The sequence below is a fragment of the Salarias fasciatus genome, chromosome 11, assembly GCF_902148845.1.
Source record: "Salarias fasciatus chromosome 11, fSalaFa1.1, whole genome shotgun sequence".
Taxonomy (NCBI): Eukaryota; Metazoa; Chordata; class Actinopteri; order Blenniiformes; family Blenniidae; genus Salarias; species Salarias fasciatus.
The window spans coordinates 26,343,384-26,361,955 of record NC_043755.1 but is presented as its reverse complement, the minus strand read 5'-3'; the positions used below and the strand labels follow the sequence as shown (position 1 = coordinate 26,361,955).

Genomic DNA, 18,572 nt, shown 5'->3' with positions numbered 1-18,572 from the left:
GAAATGAGGCTGCAGCTGTTTCTTCTGCTTCAAAGTGACTTTAAAGCAGAAAGCTGCAGGATGAAACAACATCTGGATCAGAAGCAGAGGAAACGCTGAAGAAGGTTTTTATTGAGGCTCAGTCTGAGCTGACTGATGAACAGTGTTGTGCTAGTTACTGAGAAATAGTAACTAGTTACAGTTAAGTTACTTCATGAAAAAAGTAACTCAGTTACTTAAACCAAAAAGTAATGTGTTACTGAAAAAGTAACTTTTTAGTTACTTTAAATGTGTTTCCAGTGCTCTCAATAAATCAAGGTTGACTGACTGAACTCCCCTGAAGCCCTGATTTCAGTCTGTACTGATGTTATGTTACAGACTGTAAATAAATCGACCATTTCAGTTCATCTGCTCCACATCACTGAATCTAACTACTAACTAGCCATGGAATATTATCCATTGTGCACCAACCCAAACACCAAAGTATTTTTTCAATGCCTATTTATTTTATTCAACAACAACCTGCAAAAAATAGTGGCTTAAAGCAAATATAGACATTGTGGTATAATCTGTTATTCAGCATCAAGTTGGACAAATTAACGAGCTTTCACTCAGCACCTAAGAACTTCTGTTAAAGACAATGAATGAAATATGAAATGCACACAGATGCATAACACCATATGCATATCAATACAAAAATAGCCAAGTATAGCACAGGAAAACAAAAAAAAAAAAAAATCCCCTTTTTATGTAAACAATTAGCGTATTGGCCCGAATATAAGACGATGTTTTTTTCCAGAAATTGCATCCTCAAAAGTGGGGTCGTGTTATAATCGCGGACTTACGGTAGATGGTCAATACGCATCCGCGCCGCTAGATGGAGCCAAAGTATCACTGACCAGAGAGCGAGTGGAGCGATGAAATGAGATCAAATGATCTGATGAAAAATGGCGGATCATCTGGAACAAAGGGGCTGAACGCTGGACAACTGAGCAAACAACAGAGGAGAAGTTATGATACCAACTTTAAACGGATGGTGATCAACTCAGAGTCATCAAACTACTGCCAAGCCGCCAGGAGATCTGGTGGAGCAGAGCCTCGTTCTTATTGGAGAGCACAGAAAAAACGCCTACAGATGCTAACACTATGAGAAAAGCTTTCCGTGGTCCTGAGAGCGACGCTTCAGAGAGACTGATAGAAGGATGAGAGAATACGTCACTGAAAAATGGAAAGACGGGATGTCCACCACCAGAGCCTGATTCAGCTGAAGGCACTGGGAAGTTATTTACATCATTTATGCAGTTTTGACCCCTTGAGGCTTCTTTTTTTTTCATTTTGTATCTCGTGAAATGTTATCTCAGTTGTGAGTTTTTGAGTTTATAATAATTGTATAATGAAAAGTTGTTTTATGAAGTGACCTTACTGTCTTCAGCATTTTTTTTTTTTTTTCACAAAATGATCTTTGAAAAATAGGGGTCGTGTTATAATCGGAGTCGTCTTATATTCGGGCCAATACGGTATACATGCACAATGCACTTCCAGAAAAAAACAAAAACAATGTGCTGTAGAAACGCACAATGAAGATAAATGTTCATGTTTCAGAATGAAAAAAAAATAGCCAAATATCACAGAAACAGCAGTGTTGGTAATAACGGCATTAGATTATAACTACCGTATTGGCCCGAATATAAGACGACTCCGATTATAACACGACCCCTATTTTTCAAAGATCATTTTGTGAAAAAAAAAAAAAAATGCTGAACAACTTTTCATTATACAATTATTATAAACTCAAAAACTCACTACTGAGATAACATTTCACGAGATATAAAATAAAAAAATAAGAAGCCTCAAGGGGTCCAAACTGCATAAATGATGTAAATAACTTTCCACTGCCTTTCGCTGAATCAGGCTCTGGCGGTGGGCATCCCGTCTTTCCGTCTTTCAGTGACGTATTCACTCACCCTTCTATCAGTCTCTCTGAAGCTTCTCTCTTGGGACCACAGAAAGCTTTTCTCATAGCGTTAGCATCTGAAGGCGTTTTTTTCTGTGCTCTCCAATATCAGAGGAGGCGCTCTGCTCCACCAGAGCGCCGGAGCGATTCTGTCGGCAGACCTTCTCCCTCCAATCAGTCTGCTGTCTCCATCCACGAGATTTTCACTCTCTGGTGTGTGGAGCGATCAGACTAGAGCTCCGTCTGCCTTCACTTTTACCGTCATGTTTTGTTTGCTGTGGCGCTCTGGCGCATGTGGCGCCACCTGCGCGCAACGCGGTCAGCTGGCCGCTGCGCGGACGTCCGCGGATCGGTCCGCGCAGACCAATGCGCAATGCTTACCCACGCAGACATGTGAAGCATGGACGGGCCTTAAATCTTATCGGTTAACGGTTATTAACCGGTTAAAGTGCGTCGGTTATCGGTCATAAAAAAAATATAAAATGTGCATCCCTAGTTATTGATATTTCAGTTCATCTTTAATAGTTAAGAACATTCTGTGATAGGATGCTGTTTTTGTTTTTATGCATTTTCCCTTCATGCCACTCGGTGTGCTGTTTGAGTGTTCAATTAGTTATTCATCAATAATCAGTAATCAGTTATTTTACACAGACACCACAGCAGAAGAGGGGCCCCTGAAGCGCAGCCTCTCTCTGCGAGTTAAAAAAAAAGTGTGTCAGACGGCGAGACGGCATCACAAGAAGTTGTGACATGTTCTACAAAATGATGCACCGTTTTTCACTAAAGGAGGACTGAGCAATTGTTTCCGTGCATTTTTTATCCGTAGCAGCAGTTAAACTATATCAGAAAGAGGGCGTGTGACTGCCGGTTTGCGTAGCTATCAGTGCATCGTTGTCATGGGAATGATTAAGGTGCTGAAAATCACCACACGGCCTCCATCTGCCATCTGACTTCGGTACCATGTGCAGGGGTGAGGCTAGGGTTGGGCGGTATGAACAAAATGTTATATCATGGTATCAGAAATTTTATATCACGGTGACGGTGTATATCACCGTATGTATTTTTCCCCTGTAAATTCAAATAATTGCTTAAAAAATAACCAAACTGTCACATTTGCTCATTTTCCTCTTTTATTTTTTAAACTCCGGTTTATAGAACTTAAATTATTTTTAAAAAATCACAACATGGACGAAAAAAAGACCTGAGTTTTTAGTGTCACTCCTGGAGCCACTAGTCTCTGCGTCCGCCATTCTGGCTCCACCTCTCCTGGATACGCTGGTGTTGTTTGCGAGCGCACCCTGTGCTTACCTGACCAATGAAACGCAGCGAACAAACCCCGCAAGACGTCAGGTCACGCTGTGAAAATGCACAAACAAACAACTGCGCTCCAGCTGTCCTGTTAGCGAGTGCAGACGACTGTCCACTGACTCAGAGAGCTGCAGACGTCTGCTCTCTCTCCGGTATAAACGGTACGGCAACATTTCAACAAGTATACACCTTTACACCGACACACGGGGTTATACCGTCATACCGCCCAGCCCGAGGTGAGGCCCATACGCTGTCAGAGCACTGCACAATCCCCAGCCTCTCCATAGTAGCAAACTCCTCCGAGGTGATCACCAGGTTCACTGCATCCAGGCGGCGAGGGCGCGCAAGAACCGGCGGCCTGACCGTGGCAATGTAATGTTCCACACCGTGTTTAATGAGAGAAGCTGAGAAAGTGGGGACAGTCAGATCGGGGAACTCTGCCATACATCCCCAGTGGACAGAATGCTGGCGAGGGACAATGACCCCCCTTTCCCAAAGTGCATGGATACGTGGAAAAGGAGAGCACGTCCACCAGGCGGTGGTTCACCATGTCCACCAATAAACCATGCGAGCACAGGAAATCAGCCCCAAGGATCGGCACAGATACAGCAGCCAATAAAAGTCCCAACGAAACTGTCGACCGTCAAAACACACAGTCACGAATCTGGTGCCGAATGTGTGGATCGGAGTTCCATTGGCGGCATCCAGCTGTGGGCCGTGCTCACCGCTGGTGTTGGAAGCCAGGAGAATGCTCCACTGCGTACCAGTGTCCACGAGGAAACGCCTCCCGAACACAGTGTCTTTAACAAACAGCAGCTTGTTAGTATCCCCAGCGCTCATGGCCGCCACTTAGCGCTGGGACTGCCTTTTCCCTGCCCCAGGAATGTGCATGGGGGTGCGCAGTCCGGGATCCGAAACACCGGTGAAAACACAGCGTGCTTTCCTCTTTACGCCGATTCCTCAGGGCGGTGACTGCCGACATGGAGGCTATTTACTGTCATCGATCCGCAAGCAACATGAGGGAGGTTGGCGCGGAGTCCTTTGTGAACCCACAGGAGGCCTCAGTGGAAAATGGTGAGTCTCAAAACTCCTAGATTTGTGGTAAACAGACACAAGAATAGGGAAAATTGTAAATAACGTTGCGGACCCAGCTAGAGCTAGTTATTATCTTTGGTAACACTTTACTTGAAGCGCCCGGTATAACACAATATATGTAGTTATAAACACTCATAAATGATCACAGTGCTTTATAACCCACTATACAGCGTAGGATTAGGGTTCGGTCCTGATGTTATAAAGCATTGTGATCATTTATGAGTGTTTACAACTGTAGTTATACAGTGCTATAATGTACTTATAATGTGTTATACAGGGGCGCTTCAAATAAAGTGTTACCTTGGCTTTCAATTACAGCCATTGTTTTCCTCTTTTTTTGCGCATGTACTTGTTTATAGACGTCAAGAAGGAAGAGTTTCCCTGCGATTCATGTAATGTTGTGCAAGTGATTTTTGCATAGAAAAAATGCCATAGCAGTAACATGTAATACCAGCAAGATGGGGTAAAACTTTCTTTACTGGGGGCTCAATGGAGTCCGCATGTCCGCTTTAGCGTCCGGTGAACAGATCCACATTTTTAAGAAAAGATAGCTTAGCTCTTAGCCACCGACGAAGTAGCTCGCTTTGACTATTCGTTCATGCTCCCAACATCAGTCGGCGGGAAGCGATCTCAACTTCTGAGACGGTGGAAAGAAGATTTAAACGCCAAGCGTCTGGGACAGAATGGGAAAGGTTGTTGTTGATGAACAGTTCAGTTCTGAGAGGAAGGATCTGAGCGGCGTAGTGGCCGCTTGGAGACGAGGGAAACATTGTTCCGGTAGGTTTAATTTCTGGTTTAGCGTGGCTGTTTACTGTTCTGTTGTTGTTTTATCGTCATCTTGTACAGTGATCATCGTGTTGCTCTCAGGAGCTGATCATGCAGCAGGCATGGTCGCTCAGCTGTGAGGCGTTCAGGTTCCACAGTCACAATCAGGCTCCTTTAAGATCAGAGGTCTTGTCAAACCTTTGTAAATATTCACAGTCGACGCTGCTATATGTTCGTTTCTAAGGAAAAGCGATCGTTCACAATATTGAAATTGTCCTAAATTGTTAGAAATACAGAATTATAATTATTATTTTTAATGTACTTTCCACATTTCACACACATTCCTGTCTTTAAAGACAGTTTGTTTAACAAGTTGGTGATTAAAGACAGCAGCCACAGTAACTCCAGGCTGCTGTTGTCAGGTATCTCATAATTCAGCTTATTAGTGTTATTAATAAGCTGAATTTTTGCTTTTTTTTTTTTTTTTTACTCCACAGAGTGAAGCAGTAGACACTGAAGTCATTAGCAGCATTCTGTGACTAACACAAGGTACTTCTTTAGACCATGAAATTTCTGACATTGTTGTAACGTTCAGTGTTTAGATTTGAATAAAAACATTATCTTCAATGCCCCCCCCCCGCACTGAAGTGCCCAAACAAAAAAATTGGCCAACTGCCAAATCCAGCTGACGACCCCTGCTGTAGAGATTCAGCACAGAGGCGCAAAGGAAGACACAAGGGGGGGTGGTTCAACTGATGGAAGGTTACAAAATACACAAAAAATTTTGCCTAAAATTAATAGATCCAACAATGACAGACATAAGACTTCTAAGGCACAACATAAATTGCATTGTGTAACAGCAACAGCAATCTATGCGCAAATGTTTTAGTGCAGCATGGAGTGCATGGTTTGTAAAGTGTGTATTCATGCACGAGCATGAATCCTGTCCTAACATTTTGTTTGTCTGTCCCTTCATGAACCCAGCGCTGCACCTGATGTTTCACTGATCGAAGTGGACCCGGATGGCGGCACGGACCTATCTGGTGCAACAGCGGCGGCATCAGAGGCTGACTCGGAGCCACCGAGTCGCAACGGGCATCAGACCAGCAGTGAGTAAACTCAGCCGCATCATTCACCTCTGTGCACTCACTATCAATCTACAAATCAACCGGTCACACTTAATGCATAATTTAGGGCCCGACTGATATGGCTTTTTTGAGGCCGATGCCGATATTTGACAGAAAATAATTCCGATATCCGATATATCAACCGATTAATTTACAAATTATTTAATGAATAAAATAGCTTCTGTTTTAGTCCCTTAACACTTGCAACAACAAAAACATGAATTGCAGGCAGAATATTTTACTGTTTTACAATATTTTGGCCTTTAGTATTTGTTTAACTTGACAACAGAGAGGAATTTTCAAGTACAAAAACATGTTGTCTTTGACAGAGCTGCATTTTCATTATATAATGGTCACAAATAGTCTGACACTAATATTACTGCATAACAACACACACAGTGAGATGCTGTTACAGTCTGTGTCACGTTGTAGTAATTTCTGCCATTAAAAAATTAAATCTCAACATCGAGTTTAATGTTTTCTTTCCCTCCGCCATTTTTACCGGGCGCGTGTAATACACACAGTTGCCATACCAGGAGGACTGGCGCTGTAGCACAGACTGCTGTCAGTACAGCGCCGTAGTGCTTCACAGAAAAAAGAAAAGACAAAATAAAAACCAGGCTTATATTGGGAGGCGGCTTTTATGAGCGGTCTTCAAAGACGCAGCCGGTCATTAAAGGAGACGGGCTTTTAAAATGTAATACAGGATTTACGGAAAAGATAGACTAACACCGCCCACCTGGAACGTGCAGGGGCAGAAACGAGCGCTCCCGCCAGTGCAAACTCCGACACTCCATCGGATAATCATTCAGGAAAAAAAACACTCATTCAAACTAATGAATGACTACACGTGGACAACTTAGCAGCGACAGGAATGAACAAACATCATCCTCCCAAATGAGGAAGGCCGGCACGGCACGGCATGGCATGGAAAAGCACACAGATCACAGCTGACAGAGAAAACTCACTGCTGGGTACACAGACCTGAATAGTACTCACATTCTTAATTCACTGGGAAAACGGGGCATCAACAATAAACATGCACGTACTCTAGGTAAGGCAAAAGTAATGTTTTCAATGTTTCCAGATTGTAGTTTATTCCTACCTTCTCTTACTACTGAGAAAACAGCAGTGAGGACTAAGGATATGAAAGGAGTCTGTGCTCCCTCTGGTGGACAAACGGTGCAAGGACATAGGGGTGGGTGGTATAAACGATATAAAGTATGCAATATAAATTTGGCCCACGGTAGGGATTTTGGTCATACCGCCCAACTGCGATAGCACATTACATCCTCTAGGTGGCAGTAATGCAGCTTTTTAGATGCCTGGTTCCCTGGTGAAGAAGTACACAACAACAGCGATGGTGGCGAGCGGTGAACAGACAGAGGAAGAGCTCGTGAAAAAGATTGGTGCAACATCTATAACAGCGATCTGTAACTCGCGGTCCACCGGCCGAACAATAATATCTGGCCCGCCAGATGATTTTGAAAATCTGAAGCAGCTGCTTCACGGAGGCAGTAACACCGTCCATCAACCTGTGAGCATCCAGCTCCTCCTAAACCTCCTTCATTACCTGTGAAACACCTTGAAACCCTCTGCGTTAGTGAACAAACTGAGCTGTGCAGCTCCCGCTGCCTTCAGGGACACTTCGTAAAAGTAGCTTGCTGATAGACACTACAGGTGCCTCAGTCAGCTGTTAGCTCAGCTGTTAGCCACTGACGAAAGGGGATCAGTCAAAAAAAAAATTGACTCAACGCCAAATCAAGTTGCCGACCCTGATCTGTAATCTGGACATGGTTTGGATTCAAAGTAACTTGACTTATGTTGTTTAATAGTTTAAAAACTACTTTCTGCTTCCATGCTTTCACCATGTGCTATGCTAACCATTAAAAGACTGGTATGCTGAAATGTATATATCAAATTATACCATGATATATACCTTCTACCGCGTAAGTTTCAAATTATACCGTGATATAAATTTTAGGCCATATCACCCACCCCTACAAGGACATTATTCTGCATGACTCCCAACACTTCACACACCATTGACTATTTTATGAGAAATTAAGAATATATCGGCGTTCTATCGGCAAAAACCCGGCCGATGATGAATATTTTGAAAAGGGCTCATATCGGCTGATAATATCGGCCGGCCAATGAATCGGTCGGGCTGTATTTGCATTTCAGGTTAAAATACAATGCAAAATACATAACAAAAATGAGAAACAGAAACAGCATATAATAGGTAGATAGATATATTTACTTTCTTATTCCCAAAAACTGGGGAATTTTCTTATTGCATCAGCATACAATAATAAACAGAAAACATCTACATGTACACACCCTTATAACATGTATAAATATACGCATAACCACATATACACATCCTTTATGCATACATATACACACATATACCCAGACATATACACAGCCGCACATACAGATATATACAATGTGTGCACAAAATATGAACATACTACAAGTAATAAAATAACAGGAAAACCCACCGACAACCAAACCTGTATACACACACTGACGCACATGCGCTCACACTACTGCATTTGTTTCCCACAGCTGTGAGAAATGGCCACCAGCTTCACATTCTTTTCCCACTAATAAAGTTTCTGTTTCCTATTATCCTTCTTCCGCTTGTGTCTAGGCAAGAGGAACCGGGTGTCCCACGACACACGGCGGTGCTGGACCTGCTGAACTCGATGGAGGAAACCGCGATGGCTCAGAGGGAGCGCCATCTAGAGTCCGTACTTGGGGAGTACAGGGCAGCATGTGACCAGGAGGCGGCACTGCGCTGTGAGAAGTTGGATTTGCAGAGACGGCAGCTGGACAACGAGCTAATATAATAAGCATATAATAGCAGATAATAAGCATGTTACCTGTCCATCAGAAACTTCCCCACCTCGTGATCAGTCCTAAATCCCTTTGTGCTTTGAATGTCCGCCACCTCGTAAAGGAATCTCCCAGTAAAACACGCGTTCTGCCTTCTTTTCTACGGCCTTTCTTCTATCCTCTGCCATCTCAAACAATGTTCTTTCTTTGTGGCTAGCCATCTTCGGACATGCCGGGAGGAGCAAGCCGCTTCTGAATGAGGTGCTTTGGTCACTCCCGCTGCATGTCACTTCCTAAACAATGCTCTGCGCATGGCGGCTCGAAACCAGAGCAGCAGAGGCGGCGACTCGACATATGTCATCACGCAAACGCGTTCCCACATTGATTGGCATTAAGACTGCCGAATCACGGATTTGAACCATACAATTCTGATTGGTTCTAAGGATCCTACAGTATACCTTAAACGTCTATATATTCCTTTTGTATTTCACATAGTCTTTGCCATCCATCCATCCATCCATTTTCTACCGCTTATCCGGGGCCGGGTCGAGGGGGCAGCAGTCTCAGCAGGGATGCCCAGACTTCCCTGTCCCCAGACTCTTCCTCCAGCTCCTCTGGGAGGATCCCAAGGCGTTCCCAGGCCAGCCGAGAGACATAGTCTCTCTAGCGTGTCCTGGGTCTTCCCCGGGGTCTCCTCCCAGTGGGACATGCCCGGAACACCTCCCTAGGGAGGCGTCCAGGAGGCATCCTAAACAGATGTCCGAGCCACCTCAGCTGGTTCCTCTCGATGTGGAGGAGTAGCGGCTCTACTCCGAGCTCCTCCCTGGTGACTGATGTCCTCACCCTATCTCTAAGGGAGTGCCCAGCCACCCTACGGAGGAAGCTCATTTCGGCCGCTTGTATCCGGGATCTTGTCCTTTCGGTCATGACCCAAATCTCATGACCATAGGTGAGGGTGGGAACGTAGATTGACCGGTAAATCGAGAGCTTCGCCTTTCGGCTCAGCTCCTTCTTCACCACGACGGACCGATACAACGACTGCATCACTGGAGCCGCTGCACCGATCCGCCTGTCAATCTCACGCTCCATCCGTCCCCGACTCGTGAACAAGACCCCAAGATACTTGAACTCCTCCACTTGGGCTAGGGTCTCTCCACCAACCTGGAGGGGGCAAGCCACCTTCCTCCGGTCGAGGACCATGGCCTCGGATTTGGAGGTGCTGATCCTCATCCCTGCTGCTTCACACTCGACTGCGAACCGCCCCAGTGCATGCTGTAGGTCCGGGTTCGATGAAGCCAACAGGACAACATCATCTGCAAAAAGCAGAGATGAAATCCTGTGGTTCCCGAACCGGACCCCCTCCGGCCCCTGGCTGCACCTAGAAATTCTGTCCATGAAGATTATGAACAGAACCGGTGACAAAGGGCAGCCCTGCCGGAGTCCAACATGCACCGGGAACAGGTCCGACTTACTGCCGGCAATGCGGACCAGACTCCTACTCCGGTCATACAAAGACCGGACGGCCCTTAACAAGGGGCCACGGACTCCGTATTCCCGGAGCACCCCCCACAAGACACCACGAGGGACATGGTCGAATGCCTTCTCCAAATCCACAAAACACATGTGGACTGGTTGGGCAAACTCCCACGAACCCTCGAGCACCCTATGGAGGGTATAGAGCTGGTCCACTGTTCCACGACCAGGACGAAAACCGCATTGTTCCTCCTGGATCCGAGGTTCGACTATCGGTCGGATCCTCCTCTCCAGTACCCTGGAATAGACTTTCCCGGGGAGGCTGAGGAGTGTAATCCCCCTATAGTTGGAGCACACCCTCCGGTCCCCCTTTTTAAACAGGGGGACCACCACCCTGGTCTGCCAATCCAGAGGCACCGTCCCCGACAGCCACGCGATGTTGCAGAGATGTGTCAACCAAGACAGTCCCTGCACATCCAGAGACTTAAGGTACTCAGGCCGAATCTCGTCCACCCCCGGTGCCTTGCCACCGAGGAGCTACCAACCACCTCAGTGACTTCAGCTTGGGTGATGGACGAGTCCACCTCTGAGACCTCAGCCTCTGCTTCCTCCACGGAAGACGTGGCGACGGGATTGAGGAGGTCCTCAAAGTATTCCTTCCACCGTCCAACAATATCCCCAGTTGAGGTCAGCAGCTCCCCACCTCCACTGTAAACAGTGTTGGCGGAGACCTGCTTTCCCCTCCTGAGGCGCCGGACGGTTTGCCAGAATTTCTTCGAGGCCGACCGATAGTCCTCCACCATGGCCTCCCCGAACTCCTCCCAGACCCGAGTTTTTGCCTCCACAACTGCTCGGGCTGCAGTTCGCTTGGCCTGCCGGTACCCGTCAGCTGCTTCGGGAGTCCCATGAGCCAGCAAGGCTCGATAGGACTCCTTCTTCAGCTTGACGGCAGCCCTTACTTCCGGTGTCCACCACCGGGTTCGGGGGTTGCCGCCACGACAGGCACCGGAGACCTTACGACCACAGCTCCGAGCAGCTGCTTCGACAATGGAGGTGGAGAACATGGTCCACTCGGACTCAATGTCCCCAGCCTCCCTCGGGACATGAGAGAAGCTCTCCCGGAGGTGGGAGTTGAAAGCCATGCTGACAGAGGGTTCCGCCAGACGTTCCCAGCAGACCCTCACAACACGTTTGGGTCTGCCAAGTCTGTCCGGTTTCCTCCTCCGCCAGCGAATCCAACTCACCACCAGGTGGTGATCGGTCGACAGCTCTGCTCCTCTCTTCACCCGAGTGTCCAAAACACGCGGCTGGAGGTCAGATGACACGACAACAAAGTCGATCATCGACCTCCGACCTAGGGTGTCCTGGTGCCAAGTGCACTTATGGACACCCCTGTGCTCGAACATGGTGTTCGTTATGGACAAACTGTGACTAGCACAGAAGTCCAATAACAGAACACCACTCGGGTTCAGATCGGGGAGGCCGTGCGATCCAATCACCCCCGTCCAGGTCTCACTGTCGCTGCCCACATGGGCGTTGAAGTCCCCCAGTAGAACAATGGAGTCCCCAGTCGGAGCACTGTCCAGCACCCCTCCCAGGGACTCCAAGAAGGCCGGGTACTCTGCACTGCTGTTCGGCCCGTAAGCCGAGACAACAGTGAGGCACCTATCCCCGACCCGAAGGCGCAGGGATGCAACCCTCTCGTTCACTTTGCGCCAGGGGGGAATTATTTGTTTTACTATGTTTTTTAATTGTATATATAGTTCTTGTAATTTAGCAGATTTTAGTGTTTGCCGCTTTTCATAGTGACTGCATACAGTTTTAGTAATTGAGGAGATTTTTAAATGTTTGCTGGTTTTTGGTCTCGTGTTTTTCTTTGGAATAAAATTTCAAACGTTTCTGCTTCACCATCTCATTTATCGGCTAATGTGCTCGTGGCAAAGTAGTCATTGCTCTGTACTATCAATGAATTTTGCACATGTGAAGGTTGACAGTTGCATATTTGTTGTCACCGACATGGTATGTTGACAATGTTGAACTGGTTTGAAAAAAGGGAGAAGGCGTAGAAATTCCACAGAAAACACATTTTATTCATCCATTGACAAAAGTCTTCATGAGACAGTGAAACTAGTGTTGTGACGACATATCAAGCTGGACAGCCTTAAAACATGTTGACCATCAAATTTGTGGTTCCTCTGGTGAGCTGGCTGCCACCGCAACACTGACGCCTTAAGAGTTTGCAGACAAAAAGGACATTAGAGCATTGTGAACATTCCCACCCATTCGCTCGCCACTCTGAGCCGCTGTCACCGCCACTGCAGGCTGCCCTGCTCCTGCAGGTACTTCCCACGATGCCTCAAAAGACTCTCCATGACTTTCGCAGAGGTCGTGCAGCAGGTGAGCACCATAGACCGCACCGTGCGAATGTCAGTCATTTCTTTTCAGAAGGCAGTGCCACCTTCCCTTCAGCCTGCTAAAAGCATTCTCCACAGTCACCCGTGCTCTGCTGACTTTGGTGTTGAACAGATGCTGCTCAGCTGTCAGTCGCCAAGTGTCACTGAATGGCTTCATGAGCCAGTTCTGCAGAGGGTATGCTGAGGCCCCCAGGGTGTAATATCCTGCAGTCATCCCCCCCAGCATCCCTGGTGCGAGGAGGAAAAAGGTTCCCCCAGTTTGCTAACTCCCACAATGATGACACCCTCAGCAACATCGTGCAAGCTCCCCTTTCAGGCCAGCAAACACATGCCAAAACTGCCCCTTCCCATCAACGACACCCTGCAGGAGTATTGAGTGCCAGCCTTTGCAGTTAAAGTAGTCAGTGTGGCAGTGCTGTGTTGCAATGATGGGGATGTGGGAGCCATCGACTGCACCCACACAGAGTGGGAGGCCCCACCTGTTTTCCATGTAGGCTGCTATTTCCTGGAACCTCCGAGCATCAGGTAGACAGATTTGGTCCGGCATCAAAAGTGCCTTGACTGCAGCCCAAGAGTCCTGCACACACCTGCACACTGTGGTGATGGTGACTCTGAAAAGGTGTCCACTGCTCCTGTACCCAGAGCCTGTGGCGAGCTTCCACAGTGTGATGGCCACTCACTTCTTCAGAGGCACACACTCGCAGAATGTGGTGTTCTGGCGCTCCATGGCCGGGCGCAGTCTGGCGCAGAGGAAGTCCAGCGTCCCCTTGGACATCCTGAAGTTCTGCAGCCACTGTGCGCTCGTGAACCCCGGAACGATAACATCCCACCACTGCGAGGACCATGGGAAAGCCAAGACCGACAGCTCACGTCGTCTTTGCAGCTGGAAGGGGCCGAAACACACACAAAACACATGTCGATGTCCACTGCCAATACAGATGGCGATTATACTAACCATGTAGTTTCAGATTGGATTCACCGTTACTGCAGTTAAATCACCATGAGATGACACTGTCTCCATCTTCTGCTGCGGTCGTCAAGTATGAGCTCACACAAGGTTTCTTCAATGCGGCGGCGCCATTCAGTGGCTCTTGATATCGCAACTCGCAACCTCGCCCGCTCCCTCGCCAGTGAAGACATTTGAGAATGTCCATTTCTTGCAACGTTTCGTCGGTGCCTGATGAAATGCCAGAAACCGAGCAGCAGATACATGAGCGCCTCAAGTCTGTCCACTGTTGTCGGTGAAATGAATAGGTTTAGCGGTAAAAGACGTAAAAGACGGCACCGGCCCACGAATGTCGCATAACAATTGATGCCACTTCAGGTTTGCGTCGCCTTGCTGATGACACAACCTTGTCTCCAGCCCCTCTAAGGCCGAACCGTGCATAATGGGAAATGAGCAGGGCCGACAAAGTGAGGCCAAAGCGAGCCGTGCGGAGTAGAGCTGAGGCGGTACTCGTGGGAAACAGCCTTTTGTTCCCTCATGGACTGAACACTGAAGTTGTGGACACTGATGTTTTCTGAAGAGTCATTTCCTGAGAACATTTCAAAGCAGGACGTCTCTTCGTCCCTCCATCTCAGGTAGCGTGGTAAACAGTGAACAGAAGGTCAGTCAACACACCACGAGAAAAACTTCATCCAACAAGTAATCAGTCAGCAGCTGAAGGTGCTCCTCAAGCAGTCATTGAACAACTGTACACTTTTTGAAATGTGAGCCAAAGTGTTCCGTTCCACTGCTTCAGTCCCCGTTTGTTTCTTCAAAGATGGAACTGTAGAAGTCTTGACACTGATCTTTGATGTTGTATTTTTCTGTCTCTACAGAGCTGCAGCAGCCCCATGACTGTAGAGAGGAGCAGCTCTTTGACCAGGAAATAAGCTGCTGTCTAAAGCAGGGACAACCAGAACCTCCATGGGTCAGAGAGGAACAAGAACCAGAACCTCCAGAGATCAAACACGAAGAAAAACTAGAACCTCCACAGATCAAACAGGAACAAGAAAAAACAGAACCTCCACAGATCAAACAGGAAGAAGAGGAACCAGAACTTCCAGAGATCAAACAGGAAGAAGAAGAACAACCAGAACTTCCAGAGATCAAACAGGAAGAAGAAGAACCAGAACTTCCAGAGATGAAACAGGAAGAAGAAGAAGAACCAGAACCTCCAGACATCAAACAGGAAGAAGAAGAAGAAGAACCAGAACTTCCAGAGATCAAACAGGAAGAAGAAGAACCAGAACCTCCAGACATCAAACAGGAAGAAGAAGAGGAACCAGAACTTCCAGAGATGGAGGAACTTCAGGTTCTAGGTACCAGCCAGGAGGGAGAGCAGCTTATTCTTAAGTTTGAGAGTGAAAGCCTTGAAGTTCCTTCTGTTGAGGAGCAAAGTGACCTGAGAGAACCAGAAGAAGTACGGGACGCTGAGCAGCTCCTCTCTCAGGACTCTGAAGGTGAAAAGCATTTAGGGGAAACATGTGGTGAACCTGTCCGCAAAAAAACAAAATTACATCCAAAGGCAGGAACGGTCACTGAGAAGAAGAAAACTTGTGAAACATGTGGGAAAAGTTTCAGTCATCAGAGTACTTTGTTGGTCCACAAGAGATCTCACACAGGTGAGAAGCCATATCCTTGTGAAGCATGTGAGAAAACTTTCAGTCGGTCCAGTCATTTGTTGCGCCACATGAGATGTCACACAGGTGAGAAGCCGTATCCTTGTGAAACATGTGGTAAAAGTTTCATTGACCGAAGTTATTTGTTGGTCCACATGAGATCTCACACAGGTGAGAAGCCATACCCTTGTGAAACATGTGGGAAAAGTTTCAGTGACCGGAGTTATTTGTTGGTCCACATGAGATCTCACACAGGTGAGAAGCCACACCCTTGTGAAACATGTGGGAAAAGTTTCAATACCCGGAGTCAGTTGTTATGCCACATAAGATCTCACACAGGTGAGAAGCCATATTCTTGTGAAACATGTGGGAAAAGTTTCAGTCAGTACAGTCATTTGTTGCTCCACAAGAGATCTCACACAGGTGAGAAGCCATATCCTTGTGAAACATGTGACAAAAGTTTCAGTCAGTACAGTCATTTGTTGCGCCACATGAGATCTCACACAGGTGAGAAGCCATATTCTTGTGAAACATGTGGAAAAAGTTTCAGTCAGTACAGTCATTTGTTGCTCCACAAGAGATCTCACACAGGTGAGAAGCCATATCCTTGTGAAACATGTGAGAAAAGTTTCAGTCAGTACAGTCATTTGTTGCGCCACATGAGATCTCACACAGGTGAGAAGCCATATTCTTGTGAAACATGTGGAAAAAGTTTTAGTCGTCACAGTACTTTATTGGATCACAAGAGATCTCACACAGGTGAGAAGCCATATCCTTGTGAAACATGTGGGAAAAGTTTCAGTCATCAGAGCGCTTTATTGGTCCATAAGAGATCTCACACAGGTGAGAAGCCATATACTTGTGAAACATGTGGAAAAAGTTTCAGTTGGCGCAGTAATCTATTGGTCCACTTGAGATCTCACACAGGTGTGAAGCCGTATCCTTGTGAAACATGTGGGAAAAGTTTCAGTCATCGTTCTTCTTTGCTGCACCACATGAAAATTCACTTGAAGATGAGGTGATGAAAGACTATTGACAATCTCATTGGCCCAGTGGGTGTTTTTTCAATCTGATTGAAAACAACTGTACTAAACGTAGCTGTATACATGGACAGCATACACATCTATCCACGATCAATCCGTGTTTACAAGGGTCCTGGGTAAAGCGGATTTTACTTTGTCCTATGACATGCGCACAGAATCTCTTGCTTAACTTTCAGGTCTTTAGCTTTGCAGCCAGCAGTCCTCAGCATGGAGCAGAGTGTTTTTATCTGCTGGATATCTGCTCAAAAAATGTTCCAACATCTCCATGATACGCTGCTCAGAGAACTCCTCCCCCAACCAGAGTCCCGCCCTGCCGGCACATCCTGGTGTAAAGCACCGGGGCTCAGCTCTGCCGATGTTTCGAATTAACTGGTGTCCTTGTTAAGTTATGACCAACAGATGTTGAAATACCGACTGAAACTTGTAGTGGCTCTAGCAAACAACAGTCATCTACATTTACAGCATGTGTTTACACAGAAGTCCGCCGTCACTCGTTAACATGGGAACCAGTTAATCCATAACACCGGCTGTTCAGCCGCTCGTAGTGTGCCTTGGAGCTCATTGAACAACTCGCTGTTGTGTGATTTGTGGCTGTCTCCCCTCTCCAGGTATTTGTTCTCTTGGGTTTTTTTATTAAAAACGGGTTTCTCAACCACCGTCCAGTTCTCCCTCTTGTTTTTGACTGTCCTGCTTCCCGTTTACTGCACACGTCATGATGTCACTACGTATGAGGGTGTGCATGTGCCAAACAAATAATAAATAACAAATAATCCCCACTTGTATGAGACCCAGGGTGGACTTTCGCGGATTATCGATCAGCGTAGACTGCTTCGTACAGTCGGATCCAAAATACAATCCACCCCGAGTGAAGCAGATCCACTCAGTGTTTATATGACACATTTACAATCTGCTTCAGCTACATTCCGATTATACGGGTGCATGTAAACATTGAGGACGGTCATCTGTAGCTAAAAATTATTAAATCTCACCAGTTTCACATCACCAGTTTAACCCTGTTCAGACTGTGTAAAAACATGATTTTTTTCTGAAATGGCAATAAAATGTTGACATAAATCTGATGGGTTTTGTTTTTTTGTTTCTTTTTTCTTTTTTAGTTAACATAACTGAGTCATAATTTAACTTGTTTTTTTTTTTTTTATCGTTCTAATAAAGGCTCACTTCACATCACATCATCTAACTTATCATTTCATCCATTCCTGAAAGGCACTCATTCTGCCAGTAGATTCGTCATAATCAGTGTCAAGATAGTTCCATCCCGAGGGGTGCTAGTGAGCAGGTATAGGCACCCCAAGCAACATGCTCTGGTGAATTTTGGGTTAAAAGTTCTTTTTAGGCACCTTATACCAGCAGAAAACTACGATACTTCTTTCTGAGTCATTTCTTTCTCAGTATATGTTCTTTTCATTGTGACGCCGTTGTGCGAATGGCTTATAATTTGCCAAAATTCGAGTTCAACAGAGGAGCCGACGCAACTGGACCCCAAGCCTCAAGCTCAAGTGATCCACCACCCGAGAGCAACACATCCAAGAGTGAAGGCCAAATGGATGCCGCAGACATGAAGGCTGAAATCCTTGCGGCGTTGAAGGCGGACATAGCTGTGCTGCTCAGGTCGGGACTCAAGACCACTCTGGTCAAAGATTTTGACGGCATTAAATCCGAACTACAGGCAGTAAAAATGGAGTTAGCAAACAACGCCATGGCAATTCGCTCCGATGTGGAGACAATAAAGATGAAAGTGGCACACATGGAGCAAGGGCTTTCATCATGCTCAGAGACGATGTGACTTCTCTACTTAGAAAAGTGGGGAAACTTGAGACAGAAGTTGGCAACCTGCAGGAGAAATGCCTCGATATGGAGGAAGAATGAGGTGCTCCAATATCCAGATACTGAATGTCCCGGAGACCCCAGGCTCAAGCAAATAACAGCTGTCTCCAAATTATTAAAG

General features: G+C 46.4%; 1 protein-coding gene and 1 long non-coding RNA gene across 2 annotated transcripts; both read left to right on the top strand.

The window, feature by feature from the left end:
- The first annotated feature begins 5,608 nt into the window (after window positions 1–5,608).
- Window positions 5,609–9,608, top strand: LOC115396927 (uncharacterized). Its single transcript, XR_003932415.1, has 3 exons — window positions 5,609–5,650; window positions 6,086–6,210; window positions 8,888–9,608. It is a non-coding gene; the product is annotated as an uncharacterized LOC115396927 (long non-coding RNA).
- A 5,519-nt stretch (window positions 9,609–15,127) lies between these two features.
- LOC115396915 (zinc finger protein 271-like) lies at window positions 15,128–17,648 on the top strand. The gene has a single exon (XM_030102999.1). The coding sequence runs from the start codon at window positions 15,242–15,244 to the stop codon at window positions 16,583–16,585; it is 1,344 nt and encodes a 447-aa protein (XP_029958859.1). The 5' UTR covers window positions 15,128–15,241; the 3' UTR covers window positions 16,586–17,648.
- Window positions 17,649–18,572: the final 924 nt, after the last annotated feature.